The sequence below is a fragment of the Temnothorax longispinosus genome, chromosome 3 (genome assembly GCF_030848805.1).
Source record: "Temnothorax longispinosus isolate EJ_2023e chromosome 3, Tlon_JGU_v1, whole genome shotgun sequence".
In the NCBI taxonomy this organism is placed as follows: Eukaryota; Metazoa; Arthropoda; class Insecta; order Hymenoptera; family Formicidae; genus Temnothorax; species Temnothorax longispinosus.
Genome location: NC_092360.1, coordinates 462,257 through 479,401, shown reverse-complemented (window position 1 = coordinate 479,401; position 17,145 = coordinate 462,257). Strand labels below are relative to the sequence as shown.

General features: G+C 38.7%; 1 protein-coding gene across 13 annotated transcripts in view; it reads right to left on the bottom strand.

The window, feature by feature from the left end:
• The window catches only part of Cno (adherens junction formation factor afadin), a 45,917-nt gene that overhangs the window by 4,263 nt on the left and 24,509 nt on the right, over positions 1-17,145 (bottom strand). For 4 of the 13 annotated variants that reach the window (XM_071774366.1, XM_071774367.1, XM_071774370.1 and 1 more), the window contains 19 exons: positions 14,623-14,719; positions 14,158-14,452; positions 13,844-13,962; positions 13,023-13,286; positions 12,146-12,425; positions 11,272-11,928; positions 10,937-11,185; positions 10,577-10,717; positions 10,427-10,492; positions 9,981-10,054; positions 9,768-9,886; positions 6,037-9,237; positions 4,580-4,678; positions 4,200-4,338; positions 3,681-3,908; positions 2,558-3,481; positions 2,350-2,479; positions 1,315-2,107; positions 828-1,087 (listed from right to left, as the gene is read on the bottom strand). In XM_071774366.1, coding sequence (XP_071630467.1) covers positions 828-1,087; positions 1,315-2,107; positions 2,350-2,479; positions 2,558-3,481; positions 3,681-3,908; positions 4,200-4,338; positions 4,580-4,678; positions 6,037-9,237; positions 9,768-9,886; positions 9,981-10,054; positions 10,427-10,492; positions 10,577-10,717; positions 10,937-11,185; positions 11,272-11,928; positions 12,146-12,425; positions 13,023-13,286; positions 13,844-13,962; positions 14,158-14,452; positions 14,623-14,719 — 8,135 coding nt within the window. Of the gene's footprint in view, positions 1-424; positions 438-827; positions 1,088-1,314; positions 2,108-2,349; positions 2,480-2,557; positions 3,482-3,680; positions 3,909-4,199; positions 4,339-4,579; positions 4,679-6,036; positions 9,238-9,767; positions 9,887-9,980; positions 10,055-10,426; positions 10,493-10,576; positions 10,718-10,936; positions 11,186-11,271; positions 11,929-12,145; positions 12,426-13,022; positions 13,287-13,843; positions 13,963-14,157; positions 14,453-14,622; positions 14,720-16,243; positions 16,561-17,145 lie in introns of those variants that run through there. The other 9 variants (XR_011731452.1, XR_011731453.1, XM_071774373.1 and 6 more) reach the window with 9 other exon arrangements.

The following is a 17,145-nucleotide window of genomic DNA, read 5'->3' as shown; positions in this document are numbered from 1 at the left end:
TAATGTAATTTAGCTTAATGGGTAATAATAAATTTGACACTCAATGCAAAATATCTAATATCTAACATATTATAATGCATGATAAATCCCAGATTAAATTCTTATCGAAGAAATGTCCAGTTTAAATGCAAACGTATTGTAACGTATTGCAACAAGTATGTAATTTTTGGGAGCAACCAGCGTGGTATACGCGTAAAGCAACGATCATAGAGACTAGCATCAGTCATATACAACATGAAACATGAATGTAGATCACATAGAATGAAAAATATGAATAAAACATCTAATTTTAGATACAGCGAATAATGCTCGAATGAGAGATACATGATCATTAGATGACAATTACTATAACTGACAGTTCATGCATTGTAAACATCGTAATGTAGACAGCATGATGTAGCATGATCTGTTTTAACATTTGTACCTTACTTGTTTATCTGCCATCGTAAGCATTTCGACAGGATATTCATATTTATAATAAATTTCGTATTGGCGATATAAATTAATCCCTTAAGGGGATATTAATTTCTTAATTAATTATTTAAACTACAGACCGTATATCAGAAAATAAGAACAAGATTTGTATGGTATGATCTCAAATTACTTCTCTTGAAATTAATATGAAAGATAATGTGATAATGACCAGATACTAAAATATTATAAAGGAAACGCGAAACACACACACTCAAATTTTTTAAAACAATATCAATTATGTGAAATATGTTGCTCAATTATGCTTATCAAAATAAAGCATAGGATAAAATAGAAGTAAATTAAAGCAGGAAAATGATAAGAATTACAAAAATGGATATAAGAAAATTACTCACGTTGGGATCTTCTCTAATGGTGTCCATTGAGATTGACGGCGGGTTTGATGTTCCAGATGATACATTGCGCAGCATGGACTCGCTATTTGCATTCGAATCATGAAAAGAGACCCTTTTCATAGATGCTGGCTGTTGAGAAGTGGGAGGTAGATTAGATGTAGTCGAGCCGTTTGATCTGAGAGCACTTTGCTGAGACATAACGGCGTAACTGGAGCCTCGTTCTGGTGGCGGGGGTGCATCATTTACGTTGTTTTGCGAAGCTACGGTAAAAAAAATATCTTTAATAAAATAATAAAAATACATGAGTCGAATATGTAATACATTCAATAAACACAACAAAAATATAGTGTATTTACAAATCTTTCGTTGGTAGAAAACAAATATTTCAAGACAATTTCTCTTTAAAGAAATATGAGAATACAGAGAATCAAAGAGTTCGATATTTAATCCATAAAAATTTTAAAAGCTTTATGTTTAATCTACTAACGCATAGATACGTTGGGGCCATTAATAATCAAGTTATCCAAGCGTAACATGCCGGGATGCAGCTGACTTCGCGAATGTTGGCTCGGCTGATACGTTTGCTGCTGTAATTGTTGCTGTTCTTCCTGCTTCTTCTGGTTCTCCTCGTATTCAGCCTGCTTCCGCTTCACCTCGTCCATTCTCCGTTGTAGTTCCCTGTCTTCCACGGAGTGTGACATGCCTATGGAATAGGACTTCTGACCGGAACTGAAATGGCTAAGAGGTGTGCCATAACTAGAGGTCGATACATGCTCTTCGCTCTGACTTGTTGCTGTTTGTTGTTGCGGCTGCTGATGTTGCTGCTGATTTGGTTGCACATGCAAACCACTATTTTCTTGACCAGGACCACTCATCCCAACATTCTGAGACACCGTTTGATTGGATAGAATATGAGCATGGCTACTGGTGACAGGTTGGTTGTTGAGGGGCTGGAGAGGTAAACCACCTCTCATAGACTGGTTGCCTGCGATCGTTCTCGATAAAATTGGTGGCTGCACAGTTCCTTGGACAGTTCTGTCCTGACTGGCCGCCATTCTCAGTAAGCCCTGAACGCGCTGCACGCTCTCGTTGTCTAAATCGTTACTCTCCTCGTCATCGTCCTGATTGGCAATCTCCTCCGCCCTCTTCTGGAAGTCTCTCTCCAGTTGGAGAGCTCGCAGCTGCTCTTCCTGCTGCTGCGTTCGATGCGCCAGCGCGCTCAGCTCGGCGATCTGCTGATCTCGCCATTGTCGAGCGGCTTCTCTCCTACGGGCTTGTTCCTAAAGATACCAGCAATGTCAAATAAAAATGTTCTTAAAGAAAAATACAAAATAAAATTATAAATTCCAAAAAACTTGTTACTGAAATTCTTAACTGCACAATAATTACTAATAGAAAATTTCAATGTAAGAAACTAAATCTATAAATTAAAAATTTTATTGCTTTAAGGAGATTTATTTGCATTTATTAAAGCTACCATTTCATTTATTATTTTCCTTTACTAATTACTATTACTTATTACCTTTTCTCTTTCTTCCTTTTGCCAAGGATTTGTCGCGCTATATTGATACTGACGCGGTTGCTGCATGGCACTGATTCCTCCCGCAGGGTAATAACTACCTCGTGGTGGATCTTGCATGCTTGCGGTATACCTGCAACATTTTCTTCCATTATTTAGGATCAAATTTAATCATCAACAGGCAACTTCCAAGATGCGTTAAGATACATACCTTGTGTCGGCTTGCTTGTACAGAGGGTGCGTCGAAGTATTGGGCGGTGGTGGTGGTGGACTTTCGTTAAACTCCTCAGACGGTAAAGATGGTCTCGTTGGCGGCACTTCCGACGTCGTCACAGAGTGGCTTTCTCCGTTTTGCGCGCGATTGACGTTATCGTTTCCATACTGATCGATGCGCTGGTCCAGATTGCCGTTTGGATAATGTGGGCTGTTTTGCGAGCCGGCGAAATGTCGATTCTGTTCGGCGTACGACTTCGTCTCCTGGCCGCTCGAGTCTCTACCGAGTAGATTCTCATTGGGCATCGGTTGGTGGCCGCGCGCGATCGCCTCGTTCTTCGGTTTGGGCATCATCGGGCCGTATTGACCTCCGATTACCGGATACCGATTAGGGTACTGATTATACGGGCCGTACTGACCATACTGCGTGCTGTTATATTGAGTGTACTGGGCATCCGGATAATTGTAACTGGGCGCGTTTTGTCTCGCGGCGTAGCTGGAGGTCGTGCCCAGGCTCGATGTAGAACCGAGTGGTCTCGGCGTGCGTACATTCAAGGTATTCGGCATTTGTTGAGCAGGAGGAGCTGCCACTCGAGCGCCCATGTTATACATCCCCGACGGTCTATGCTGATTAAGCAGCGGCGCGCCGCCGCGCAACTCTCGTCGACGAACTTCCTCTTGCATCTCCTGCATTTTCGCCTCCTGGCGGATGATGTCGCGCGACGATTGGGAACGCGGCGGTGGTCCTCCACTGTGTTGTTGCATCTGATTGCTGACCGCCGAGTAGCTTTGCTGCTGGCCTGGGGTGACATACGCGGACGTCGGACGGTCTCGGATGTGACCGCCGACTTCCATGGTAGATGGACGGTTCAACGAGTTCTGCGAACCCCTCAGGGAACTCTTTTGAATATGCTGAGGATTCCTGCAATATGCAACGATAAATTTAGAAAATGTTCAGAACACTTAGGGAAAATTATGAGATTATTCTAAATTGATCCATGTGCACAATGATATTTTCATTTTATGCACGTATAATCAAATGTCAAATGTAAGAAAAGAAGTGCTTAAAATAGGAAAATATAAAATTAAAAATATATGAAAGTTGTACTGTATATCTATACCTGTCATCTGGTTGTTGTAAACTAATTTGTTGTTTCACAGTCGGGTCTTGATTTCGATAAATACTCAGATTCTGATAAAATCGCTCTGCTTCTGTGCCCTGTGCACTCGACGGTGCGTTCATGTGCGTTGCATTTGGATTCAAATTAGGCGACGATTGCTGTCTGCTGACTAAGCCAGTGGGCGGTAAAGTTCCGATTCTCATGGGATCGTGCAAATTATGGCTCGACCTAGAATACATTATTGCATACATTATTCTGATAAATATATTGTTTCTCATGATATTTTACAAGCAGAATGTACAACTTACATACAATTATGATAATGAATATATTAACAAATAAAGAGAAAAAGTTGATTAAATTAATCTTTTGATTTGTCCTATAAGACATTTTCGAAAAATTGCGCTTAATAATTCCTGAAAATTATTTCCAGTTTGCTTAGGAGATAAGTTGTATAAAATACAAAGATATATTAAAATATGTATCGAAAGCGATCTGAATTGAGTTGAAGATATATACCTGGAACGTAAAGAAGTTGCACTGTTGATCGTCGCCATAGGAGGTGGTTGAACAGGCGGTGTAACGCTGTTACTGGAAGAAGCTCTGCTGTATCCAGGATTAAACACCTCATGCTGTTGCTTGGTCTCGGTACCCATATCTACGTAAATCCAATTTTTATTTACAAACGAGTAAATGTAGCCGTGCATACTCTATCAAATACATCTTTATCCTACTTAAATCGTCTAATAAGAGGTAGATGTTCCTCTTACGTTTAATCTACCTAGTGAAACCCGATAAAGCTGCGTGATTCGATAAGAGATAGAGATAGACGTTCCTCTCTTATGCTAATCTGTGTGATTCGGGCATGATATGCACACACAAAGCTCGCTCTTACTTACTATGCAATGCCGGCACAGACTTGCTGCTGTGGATTTGCTGAGGAGTGGCGTCGTGTCCAAGCCGCGACGGTAAATCTCGCTCGCTCATGCGACGAGGACCTGCGGTAGCCCAAGCGGGTACACAAAGAGACAGCTTTGAGTTAATGCATTGGTGAACACGAAGGTGTCGAGGCGCAATATTAAAATGATCACTCATGCACATACGCAAAGCACACATTTGTCGAGAACGAGAATACGCTCTCTTTTGGATCATCGAAGTCTAACTTTGACACGTTGAAAGCGGTGGAAAAAGAAAATGTCATACGGCCAACTGTAAAGACACTTATGGCAATGACGAGCTACAGCGAACAAATTTGTATATGCATTGTGATATTGTTTCAACAAAACTATGAAATAATTCTCGTTGGTTGGATGCAGTGAATGGACAAAGTATTGATATGATTACTTAATGTTTAAAAGTGATATAGTTTATAATTGCAATAGAATAATAAAAAATTATTGCATTGGAGTTTGCGGAAAAGGTATTATACAAAGTAAATAATAAATATTTAAACATGTATTTCATGCGTGCACGTTTGCATGTGATTAATTCGTGAGTTTGACTTCATGTGATTAAGTTAATTAAATAAAAAAATATAAAATTATAAAATAAAAGGTACTTATTTTGTCGCAATTACTGTGCAATATCGTAATTAAACAATCACATCGAATTACATAAAGTATTCTCTCTATGCACATAACTATGATTATGTGCACGTAATATCGCAGACGTTGTTAAATATATCACTACTGTAGGCATAGCAATGCAACAAAAGAAAGTACCTGAAAATTGTATTAATATATCATGCTTGCATATTAGTAGAACATCGTGTTATTATGGAACAAAAGTATATCTATTAGTGTCATATTTTATAATTTGCAGGATAATACTTGCAAATCCATTTCAGAATTAAAACCAAATGATAAAATCAATTTAACATAAATGTTAATCGATGCATTTATCAAAAACTGGCCAAATCAATTTCTTAATTCTGCTCAAGTCTTCGGCTTTCCCAACTTCATTTAGAAAAAAAATTTAAAGTTCATTATGACAAGATGGAAAATATATTGTTCTAAAAATTTTATATTATTTTAGCCTATTATTTTAATTTTATAAAAATAATTTGATCAGTTTTTGATTTCATCGTTTTATAAATCATGCCAGAAAACAACGTAAGTATTGTAAAAAAGATGTGAGAATGATTTATGTTGAAAATCATTCGGGCACTACGGCCGCGTTATAAATAAATATAGGAGCAAACGTAATGTATGTAAACAGATCTAATAAATCGTGCGACACTGATCCATCTGCAAACGTCGATTTTCCATTCGTCTCATTCAGGCGGAATGAAAGTGCTTGAAGAAAGAAAATTTCGACTAAATGCACATTCAATGTATAACACGTGGTGGTAGCTTACGCAAGGCGGACCGGTCATCATCTTTCAGCGAGCTGATCTCGCGGAAGCTCCAACCGTCTCTCTCCGAATCGGACTTCCGTCTCGAAATGTCAAACTCGCTCTGAGATTTCCGTTCCGCTCTTAATCGTCCTATATTTTTTGTCTCGTTTTCACGCGATAATTTAAAAGAGCTATCTTTCAGCCGATCGTAGCTCTTGCGCTTTGTACGAATTCTTTTTTTCCCGTCAGATCTCTGTACTTCAATAGTTCGATCTAAATTCGTCCATCTGTCTTTCTCGCGCGGTTCTCTCTTTGATTCCAATTCTTCAAGCGACATATGACGATTCCATCGCGTGCCGTCCTCTAATTTATCGCCAAAGAATTCGCCAAATTTTGTTTGGTATTCGGCAGTTTGAACTGAAGTAGAATTCATCGGATTGTCTCGCTTTCTGGAGCCTTTTTTCAATTTCAATTCTTCGAGAGAGCGATGGCGTTGCCATCGCGTACTTCCCTTGGGACTCGAGATCGATCTGTTGCAGAACTTGTAAGATGAATCAAGATCTTCGCGAAGATTTTCAGAAGATCGCGATCGATCGTCAGAATCAGATAAAAATTTGTTGTTCAAGATACTTTCACAGCTTCGCGTCTTAGTGGACTTGTGAAGATCTATGGCTTTCTCAATCTCTTCTTTTCCATAAATTGCAGTACCGATCACATTGCTTTCGCTCTTACAGAGAGGTTTAGCAATTCGCATTCGCAGGACGTTCAATTTGTTATCACCCGATCGTGAATACGCATTCGCATGTCGCGGACGTATCAACGAGCTCTCTAAAAAGCTGCTGTTGGAGCAATTCTTAGCGGCGGAATGAGAAATGTCTATAAATAGGCATTTGGGATGCTTTTCGCAATACTGACGAACCTGTGACCTGATATCTTCCGAGGACCGAGAACTCTTTGCAACGTTCGATAGCGACAGTACGATGGAAGAATGGGAAGGTGAATGAACGGAAGGCAGGGAAGAAGATAACGAAGAGTCAGGAGCTTTCGACATTTTCTGAAAGTTATCGGTCAACAACGATAATTTCTCTCGAGGCGTTGTTTCTGATTGATTTATCAAATTTGACTGGGGCGAATCGCTATAAGCGGATGTATCGTTATTCTCATTTATTGTGGAAACGGCAGAAGATTGCGCCAAGTCTTGCTCCGGAATAAATAAAGGCGCATCTGTATTATCCAGATTTGAGAACTGCTCGAGTTGTTCTGCGATTACTTGCTGCTGTTCGAGCGAGAGTTTGGAACTGCTATCTTTGATATTAACTTTTTCTGCTGGAAACAACTTTTCCACATCTTTTCGATTTTCCACTGTAAAAGAAGCTTGGGATTTGCTGTCATCGATTGCTATATTGTTATCTTTAACCTCTGCAAAAGTTGCGTCCTTTTTGATACCAAGAAACACTTGATCTTTGCTACCATTACTCGATATATTTTCAACCTTAGTCGAAGCTATGTTCTTCGTACCAACTAAACTTTGATTTTTACCTTTAAAAATATTCTTATCATGATTCTCGTCTATTGCTAGAATTGAACTTTCCTTAGCATCAGTCGTAACTTGTTCCTTTACTGGAATCCTGGCAATTGTAACTCGTCTAGCGCCGCAATGATGAAATCTACATTCCTCGATCGCGAAATCGCCGTTGGTTTCAACGTCAACTAGAACGATATTGTTACGCCTCTCAGCTGAGCAGATTCGAAAGTTTTCATCTCCTTCTTTTGTCAAGTCCGAATCTGATTTATATTCTTTCTGCGCGTGACAAGGTCTATGTAAATGTTCGTCGCTTTTATCCGGCGTTATGATATTCGGTTCCGACACGAACTGACGGGAACCGTTCAACTTGGTGGACTTGAATTTGATCAGACCGGCATCGCCAAGCTTCGAGAAATGTTTCGCTAGCGCTGCAACTCTGCCGCACCCTAAACGCACTTCTTCCGGCGACTTCCAGCATTTCTCCGTTTTGGATTCGTCACTGGACACATCGCTGTTCAGTCCGCTCAGATCAAGATGCAACTCTGGCATTATCGTGTACATCTTAGGAGTCGAGATTCCTCCCTCGGCGTCTCTATCGGCTCTGCTCGACGCACAATCATCGTTAATCGTGGAACTAGACTCATCCGCGCAATCTTCGGAATTGGAAATGTCGTCTAATTTATCGCCATATCGTTCATCGATGTTCAACGTACGTTTTGTAATATTGTCCGCACCTTGAAGACGCGAAAAGTCACCCGACTTAGATTCTGTAATGCAATTTGACCCAGCTGTAGCGTCTTTGACGAACAATATTGATTTATTCGTAGGGAAGGAGCTAGAAATTGATGAAAAGTTCTGATTGCTACCCGTATCTAATAACTCAAAATTAGATTGTGGAACACTTAGAGTCTGTTTTCTATCGCGATCTACATTTATACGTTTCTGAGAATTTCTACGATTAAAGTTGTCGTCACAACCAGCTTTAATACAATGCTCGCATTTCTTACTCGGCTCTACTTGAACACATTCAGAGGATTCCGTGTAATTAATATCTTCGGTTTGATCGATGTAGGGTATAGCATCGAAAAAATTTTCTTCGAAAGTCAGTAACGAGTGTTTGTAATCTTTCGTAGTCCCCGCATACTCCAGCGGCGGAGTGGTGATCCTTTCGAATGGATTTAAAATGTCCGTCGAATTACTCGACGCGGCTCCGCCTTGTTCCACGTTACTCTCTTCTTCTTCTATGATTTTATCGTCGCTCTCGTCGCTCTCGTCCTGATACAAGATGGATGATATCTCGTTGTCGCTCGTGATAGAGATTAAGGGACAGGGCATACGAGATCTCGGGAGACGCACGGGAGATACGGTGGGGGTGGAAGGACGATAGTGTTCTTTCTCGTCGACGACGCCGCGAAACGCGCCTCTCTGACGAAAAATGGAGAACGGATCTTGCCGCGTGGAACGGCACTCGTCGATGTTGACTCTTGGGAAACCTCGGTCAACTTGATTATAGTAAGGGAATGTCTCGACGCATTGAGACGGGATCGCACCTGGTTGAACTGAATCCTGACACGGCGCCTGCTTCGGGAAGGACAATAAGTCGCCCATCGAGTGTGACGTGGCTGGTTGACTATTGGTCGTCTCCGTCGTCTCTACCGCCGGCTCTAAGAGCTCGGATCTTGGCCGAGTCTTATATGCTGCATGAAACAAGTGGTTAGTCAAGCGTTAGTAAAGCAGGCTCTTCTCGAGCGAAGCGAAGCGAAAGGCGTTATTCTGACGGAGCGATTATTTGGATTAGAAAATGTCCGCTGGCGATAAATCTGGCCAATATTTCGTAAAAAATAGGATCTTGCTGACACGTGTGCACTTGAAGCAAGAAACTGATAATCGTTTGGAAGAGTTATTTTATATATCATTAAATTAATTCAATTTATAAGATTATTTTAATTGTATATTATCATAATTTCATGATAGAATTTTGTTACAATAACTTAATAATTTTTCACTGTCTCGATACAAATAAATTATTTATAATTTTACAAAAAAAAATTGAACTAATATTTTGTAAGATATTATAGATCGTATAGTATATTCTCTTCGCGAGCTCTAGCAATTGAAAAACTGATTACATAGAATCTAATTATAAGATCTCTATTATCTTTCTCTTGCTCCAAAGGCAAAATTAGCTCTGGAAATTATGATATTAGGTATTAATCTTCGAACTTACCTCTTGTCATCACAGGAGAAGGTTGAGATAATAACGTTGCGAGTCCATGATATATAGCGCCCTGCTTTGCGACTTCTAATGTCACGATCGGACCGGTACGCACAAGATACTCGGCAGCCCTGCGAATCAATTTTAATGATATAATGTTTCAAACATTGTTAAGAAATAATTTTATTAAGTTAAAATTAAATCAGTCTAAAAATTATATCGTACTTTTCTTGCGTAATCCCGACCAGACTTTGTCCGTCTACTTTGAGTAATTGATCGCCTGCCGTCAATCTACCATCCTGAAAACATATACATAAAAATAAATTAACTTACTTAATAACATGGACTGATTTTTAATTTGTTTTTGTAAATTTAAATTCTAATTTTATAACTAAAATTTTTAAATTATATTCAATGTATAATTACTTTTTATTTCAAAGAAAAAATTTTAATTAATCATATTCAATGTTATATAACATAATTTAATTTAATTTAAGTTAAAAGCGTATCATGTTATGTGATTAAAACTTGTCATATTTTAAAAATGCTATCATATGCAAAATTTTATTTAATAATAATTAATATGCATTGAATATCATTACACATTTTAAACATAATTTTAATATCTACATTAAATGTAAAATATTTTTAAATAAATGACGGTTACTTACAGCATCAGCAGCACCACCAGCAACAACGCTTTTGATGTAAATACCTAATCGGTCCTGTCCTGTGCCCTACGTGTACCAGAATTAAAATAGCATTACTTTATAATAAAATTACATTATAATAAATAAGTATGTGCAGCTAAGGATACACACCTTTGCTGCAACGATGCTTAAGCCCATGCCGTTGGTACTCTTGTGCAATTTAATAACGTGTATCTCAGGTTGAGTTTGATTTTGATTAATGTGACTGATATAGCCACCAGACCTATTACTCATTGCGCTAGGACTACGCAACTGCAAAAAATTGTGTATAAAAATATTTCTCTCTAATTATTAATTAAATTCTCTATAATTAATTAATTTAATTAATTATATTAAATTAATATAATTATAAATAATTATTAATTAGATCTTGGATCTAAGACACATATGAAGATGATAAACGCTACGATCTGCTTACTACTTAGTTTTCATATTAAAAGATTTTTAAAGTTATAAGAATTTGCAGCTTACATTGTTGTGATGGTCTATCATGTAAATGGTCCAATAGCCACTACTGGTGGGTTGGGCTGCCATTCGACATAAACCATCTCGTTGCAGAGGTGCCAGAAATTCCGCCAGTCCTGGTGGAACTCCTCTTATTACTTCGCAGCTGTAACCATCCTCAGGAAGTAATAATGCTAATCCTAGAACAGGTTCCTCTTCCAGTCTTATTTCACGGCCATCTGCACGTGCAAGTGTATCTGCGACACTCTCTGCTACCTATAATATTGTGTAAAATATATATTTTGTAGAATGACATTTTATGTCAACAAGACGCAGATTATTGTACTTTTAAATGTACTCACTCTCACCACATTCTCGATCAATTCGGCAGGTAGCCTAGGCTCGTCCGCGGCCGGTTGATATTTTTGTAGTAACGCCCTCACCTGCAGAGAATTTAATTTAAAGCAGGTCGAGCTGAGCGTTGCCAGCTCCTCAGCATTGTATTTGGGAGCCTGTAGTAGATGAGTCGCCTGCATGATCGTCGCCAAGTGGCATTGACTGGCAAGTTCCAAGCCTTGCCTCTCGGCCCAAGTCTCCAATGCGTTCAGCCTCGCTTTGAGTCTACGTCCAAACCATCTGACGCACAGATTTCCGTTCGAGACGAGAGTGTTGAAAGCTGTCGCGTTGATTGCGTGAAACAGATGACTAAACAACTGTATCGTCAACGCAGCATTCACCCGGCATCGTCGCAGTAGGGCCATCGTGTTTGAGAAAATCTGCAGCACCCCAGCTTCCTTTGCCGGCTCATCTGCGTCCGCCATGAACTGTGTCATTGCTGGCGTGAGTTCTAATGTGACGCAACGCACTAGCGAACCAAAGGCTGTATGCACCGCATCCGCTAGGATGTCTTGTGCCCGTGTGGAAAATGCGCCCACGTGCCGGTCACTCTTCAACATGTGTAGCAGTTCCGAACCGTTCGCCAACCAAAAGGCCAACGACGAAGCGTCCATGTAACGTTCCTGGGAACATAATCTTCCTTAAAACTACTGTTGACATATACTATCATATGGAATAACTTATGCTATAGTTATACTTTTTCAAATATCTGAACTAGTACACTTCTTTTTTAATATATTCACTGAAACAGTTCAGGAATATTCTAAAGTTTATATGAGTAATTTCTAAATCAGGTATTTTATTGCTCAAAATAGAAGAATTAAATTCACAATAAAATACCTGGATAACGCGTTGGATCATGGTAGCGACATTCGCCAACATGACGGTAAGTCGGTGCGCTCTTTCCGTGGGCTGCAATTCTGGTTTATAGTGAGTGCTGGCGCGATATCTCGCGCTGAGATAGAGGGTATAGGTTGGCGCCAACTTAAATTGTGGCGCCGAGGGTTCTACATCGGTGATGACAGCGTGGAGGAAGGTCTCCTCTGTCTCCTCGAGGAATTCTAAGACAGCTGGCAAGATCGGATCCGTGCCTCGCGGTTGCCGATCGTATTGTGAGTGCCTGCCAATAATCGATAGACGTTAATTTCCTTTCTTTGGCTTCAAACTTTTAAATCTTCTTTTTCAAAAGTAAATGTTATTAATATTTCGAGAAAGAATAGTTTAACGACATAAATTCATACAACATTATGTTTTACATCTGCCTTAAATATGAATAATTCTATGTATTTGCAATATATTGTAAGAAAGCACTAATAGTGTACATTCTACGATGCATTGCTACTCTAAAAGAATGCTTAATAATAGAATGCTTAATAATGTATCGTAATTGTGCACTTGATAAACTGAAAAAACTTGGCTAAATCGGCAAGCTGTAAATGTAAAGGGGTAGAATTTCAGAAAAGCTTCTAAATCGCAAAAATAATTAAATTACATCCAGCATACTTCTTAATCATTTTATAAAAAATTAACAGAATTTTTTTAAGAACACTTTTACATCGTAACTGTTCGTGATAAAGGTTTCATAATAAAGAGTTGCATTATATCGAGATTTTCTTCGTTATAAATGCGACTCTATATATTAACAATAAGTTCTAATCTTCTTTCGACTAGCTCAAGTATCATAAACCGTCGTAGATTTATCGTTCCGATTTGCTACCTGTTGCCGTCCCTGCTGCTGCTCAGACTAGCGGTCTCCACGTTTCCATCCAGATCGAATGTGGTCTCATAATTATGCGTAGGCTCCGGCGGATGCGTGGGACTACGAGGGCTACGGACTGCTGCGACAGCGGACTTCGAGGGGCTCGACGGAGCCGCCCGCTCCTGGGCCTGACCCGGGATCTGACCACCGCCGTTCGGTGTTCCAGATCCCGGATGAAACTTCTCCGAGCTGACGTCCTGACTGGTCGCGTCCGGCGAGCGTCTATCGTTTACACGCGTGCGAAGCGAACATCACGACGGGAAAAGCAAACGTAAAGCATATCGAGCGAAATAAACGTAAATGAAAAAGTAATAAAAATTCATGGGAAAATGCGTTTCAATTCTCTAATTACAGCCTCCGCCGAAAGTATGGAAGATTTTTAATAAAGTATGATAAATTTATTGATTAATATAAAAAAGTTTTTTATATATAATCTTCTCTTTCTTTTTTATTTAAATAAAGAGATTTATAGTATGCTTTTCAATTTACAAATTCTAGTATTTATTGAAAGTGTTCCATACTTTCATAGCCAACATATAAAGAACTTTAATATTCAAGTAACTAATAAAAACTATATACATGAAATTTAATGCAATACGGCATTAAAAGTATCTGATAATTGTAACAAGGTGAACACTATTGTTGTAAGTGCATTCACATTGAGATACATAAAAGAACATGTACTGACTAATCGCAACGAACGAGCAACATTCGTGCATCACGTCTATTTCTCACCTGAATGCAATGACGAGAGAAAGGAATACGTGTCTCGAACTTACCGGTCGTAAGCGTAGTCGATCTGTTTGTTAGAATCCTGTCTCTGCCTAATGCGCTCTTCCGGCGCCGGGTCGATGAATCGGAAGGTGTGCATTCTACCGAATTTGATGATAGCTCCATTCTGTAAGCATGCAACATTGAAGCTTATCATTACATTTGCTCTTCAAATCGATGCGCCAACAATTCGATATATTAAATTAAATATTAATTTCTTTACTCGCGTTGCGATCCATATTTAAAAAAGCAACCAAAAGTTACATAAACGGTCATATATACAAAATGCGAACATATACCAACTGCAAAAACGGATACTTACCTGCAGAATGGTCGTCTGATGTATCCTCTGGTTATTGACGTACGTATGTGCGTCTCTGGAACACGGCGTGAGGGTCACAATGTTCTCGGTAAAGGCTATAACGCAATGCCTGGGCATCACCGTCGGTCCTGGCAGCGTCAACGTCTGCGCTTGCACCGCTTGCGGTCCTATCGGTCTCTCCGACCCGACCTCCGTGACATTCGGCTGTAATCGGTGTCGCACTCCGGCGCCGTTCGGGATATCGCTGCCATCAGGATTAAGCTCCAGTAGGAATGGTAGCCTCTCGTCCTCGTACCTGTAAAAAGCAAACGCAGCTATCACTAAAATGTTCGTTACTGCAGGATTAAATATCTGGATAAATCATAAACTCATCATCAAAGTATGAGCAATTAATAATGGACTAAACGTTTATAGGCAATGTCTGATGTCCTTTGAATAACAATTTCCCCCAAAACTGTGACGTACCTGTGATCCAACTCGTTCCACTTTCCGGCTGGTTTCTTTTTACGTTTCCGCGGCATGTAATCTGCGGGCCTCCTCCTCACGTGAAACATAATGGAACCTGCGAGAAGAATGCATGTCGTAAGATTTTATTCAAGCACACCGAGAACAAATTAGACTATGTACATATATATTTTTATTCTAATAATCTAATACATAATAAATTATAAATTTATAAAAACAAAAAAAAGTTATACTATAAATTTATAATACATTTCATACAGTATACTGAAGAGTACAAATCATAAAGATTATAATATTGATACATTTACAATAACTTGCTGAAGAACAAGAAATATTTCAAAAATTGATGTATACACAAAATTTATAAAAGGATCTTTAAAATTCTCTTAAAATTGCTAAGGGATATAAAGAAATTAATAAATAAATAGTTCGCCAATAAAAATAAAAGTAGATAATGAGCGCAATGAAGGGCATCAGAGATCTTATCGGTACAGTTCTGGGAATGAAGCCGAAGGATGAGAGCGGTTGAAAAGAAAGAAGGGAAATAAAAAAGGAAAGGGGACCTCCTTCATATCGGCAACGTATGAACGCTCGTCGTTGATTTAAAGATGCGTGGCGTGTAATAATCGCGCATGAGAAGCTTCGCGGTAAATCGTCGAATTAGTATGATGGGCTAGATAGCGATCATGCATTTTTCTCGCGTTACAGCACTGCCGTGCGTTTCCTACGCGGCAACGCACGTGTGCGTGCTTCAAAGCACACGGTGGCTTCTCACGGAAGAAAACGGAAAGGGAGAATGACTCTCGGCTTCGGGTCAGCGCGCCGCACAGTCATTGCACCCGCCGTCGCCGGCGTTTTCATCACGTTTTCCCTCGTCCTTGCATCTGGAAACGGCGCGGCGCCTCGTGCTTTCGGTAGCGAACCCATCGAGTATTATACGGCTCGACGAAAGAAAAAAATCGCTTTCTCCCAAACCCGTAGAAAGAAAGTAGTTTCACTGCATATAATTTGAGTATAAAATGCTCTATCGCAATTTTAAGAAAGAAATTATGTTTAAAGTTGTAAAAAAAATATTTTTTACTTTTCACCTGTACGTATACAACATATTGCAAGTTTCATTCCGCCCAAAATTATTTTTATTTCTTAAAAGAAATCTATTGTAAAAATTACTGTTTAGAAGATTGTCCAAAATTATTTATATTGTTAGAATTTGCAGTCTTCAAAATTTGTTGTAAGAATTAGCGTTAAAAAAATTTTCGTTGCGATGTCAAATATCGGGTTTATCGTAGTTCTAAATTAAATTGTAGACGTTACGAGGGAATTTATATTCGACGAATCATCAAATTTAATAGCTTCCAAATCTCGAAGAATTCTCAAGTTCAGAAAGTCATAAATAAGCGTTCGATATTCAACAGTGATAGAAATCAGCGAGCTTCGTAGACTCGCCGAACAATCTACGATTTTAAAGGCTTTAATCGCACAATCGACTCATAATTAAGTCTTGAAAACTGCGATTAGTTTCGAACCTTGTCCAATCTTAGATTGAAATTTTCTTGAATTTAAATTGTTCCAGAACTCAAAGAAACTTGAAATTTTCATTAAAAGCACACGCGGCACTCACCTAACATCACCTCCGCCTTGCCATTCCGGCGTGGCTTGAATGGCCAAAGTCCAATCATGTAACACTTTTAGATGGATTCACGAATAATAACATAGATATATAATCACGAAAAGATTTCTATTCGAATCACAACCGATACTCCAACAGTTTCGTATCAGTGGCACGTTTTGTAGACACGTTTTGTGTCTCTTTATTCACATCAAACTGTCACAAAAATATACCTTTTTGTAAAGCAAATTTTTCACTTCTTTAATTCAAACTTTATATTTTTTATTAATTTAATATATAACAAAAACAACAATCGACATATGATTTTATCTTAAATTCTCTATTATTGTCCATCATAATGTTTTTCCATTAATAGTTATATGTAATCTTTATGGGTAAAGTATTTATTAATAAACCAGATTTTTGTGAGAAATTAATAGCGAAATATTTATATTGTGCGAAGAATTATTCAGTGAGATATTTGTAATTGGTGCATAAAAGTATTGTAAAAGTTCATATCATTTGGAATCAAAGTCGCAATATAAAGCGATAAGCAGGAAAACGATTGGTTTAATAGATCAATTTTATCCGAGGACATCGCGAACAAGTATATGTTTTATGGCAATTTTCCCAGAACGGTACATTTATAAATCGATTAGTATGTTTCAAAGCGCTATAAAATATCCTTATAAAATACGAAGTTCTGGGAATGATACAAAACAACTCCGTTACATGTCAGTAAAGCACTTATTGCAATTTGTATACATAGCTTTAAACTTTTCAGTTTACGCGATAGTAAATGCCAACGTGATATTGCAACGCAAAAGATTTGTATAGACATTACAAACGTTAGCTTGATACACACGTAAACAATACGATAAGCGAAAGTCAAATAAATAAAAATAGCTCAATAT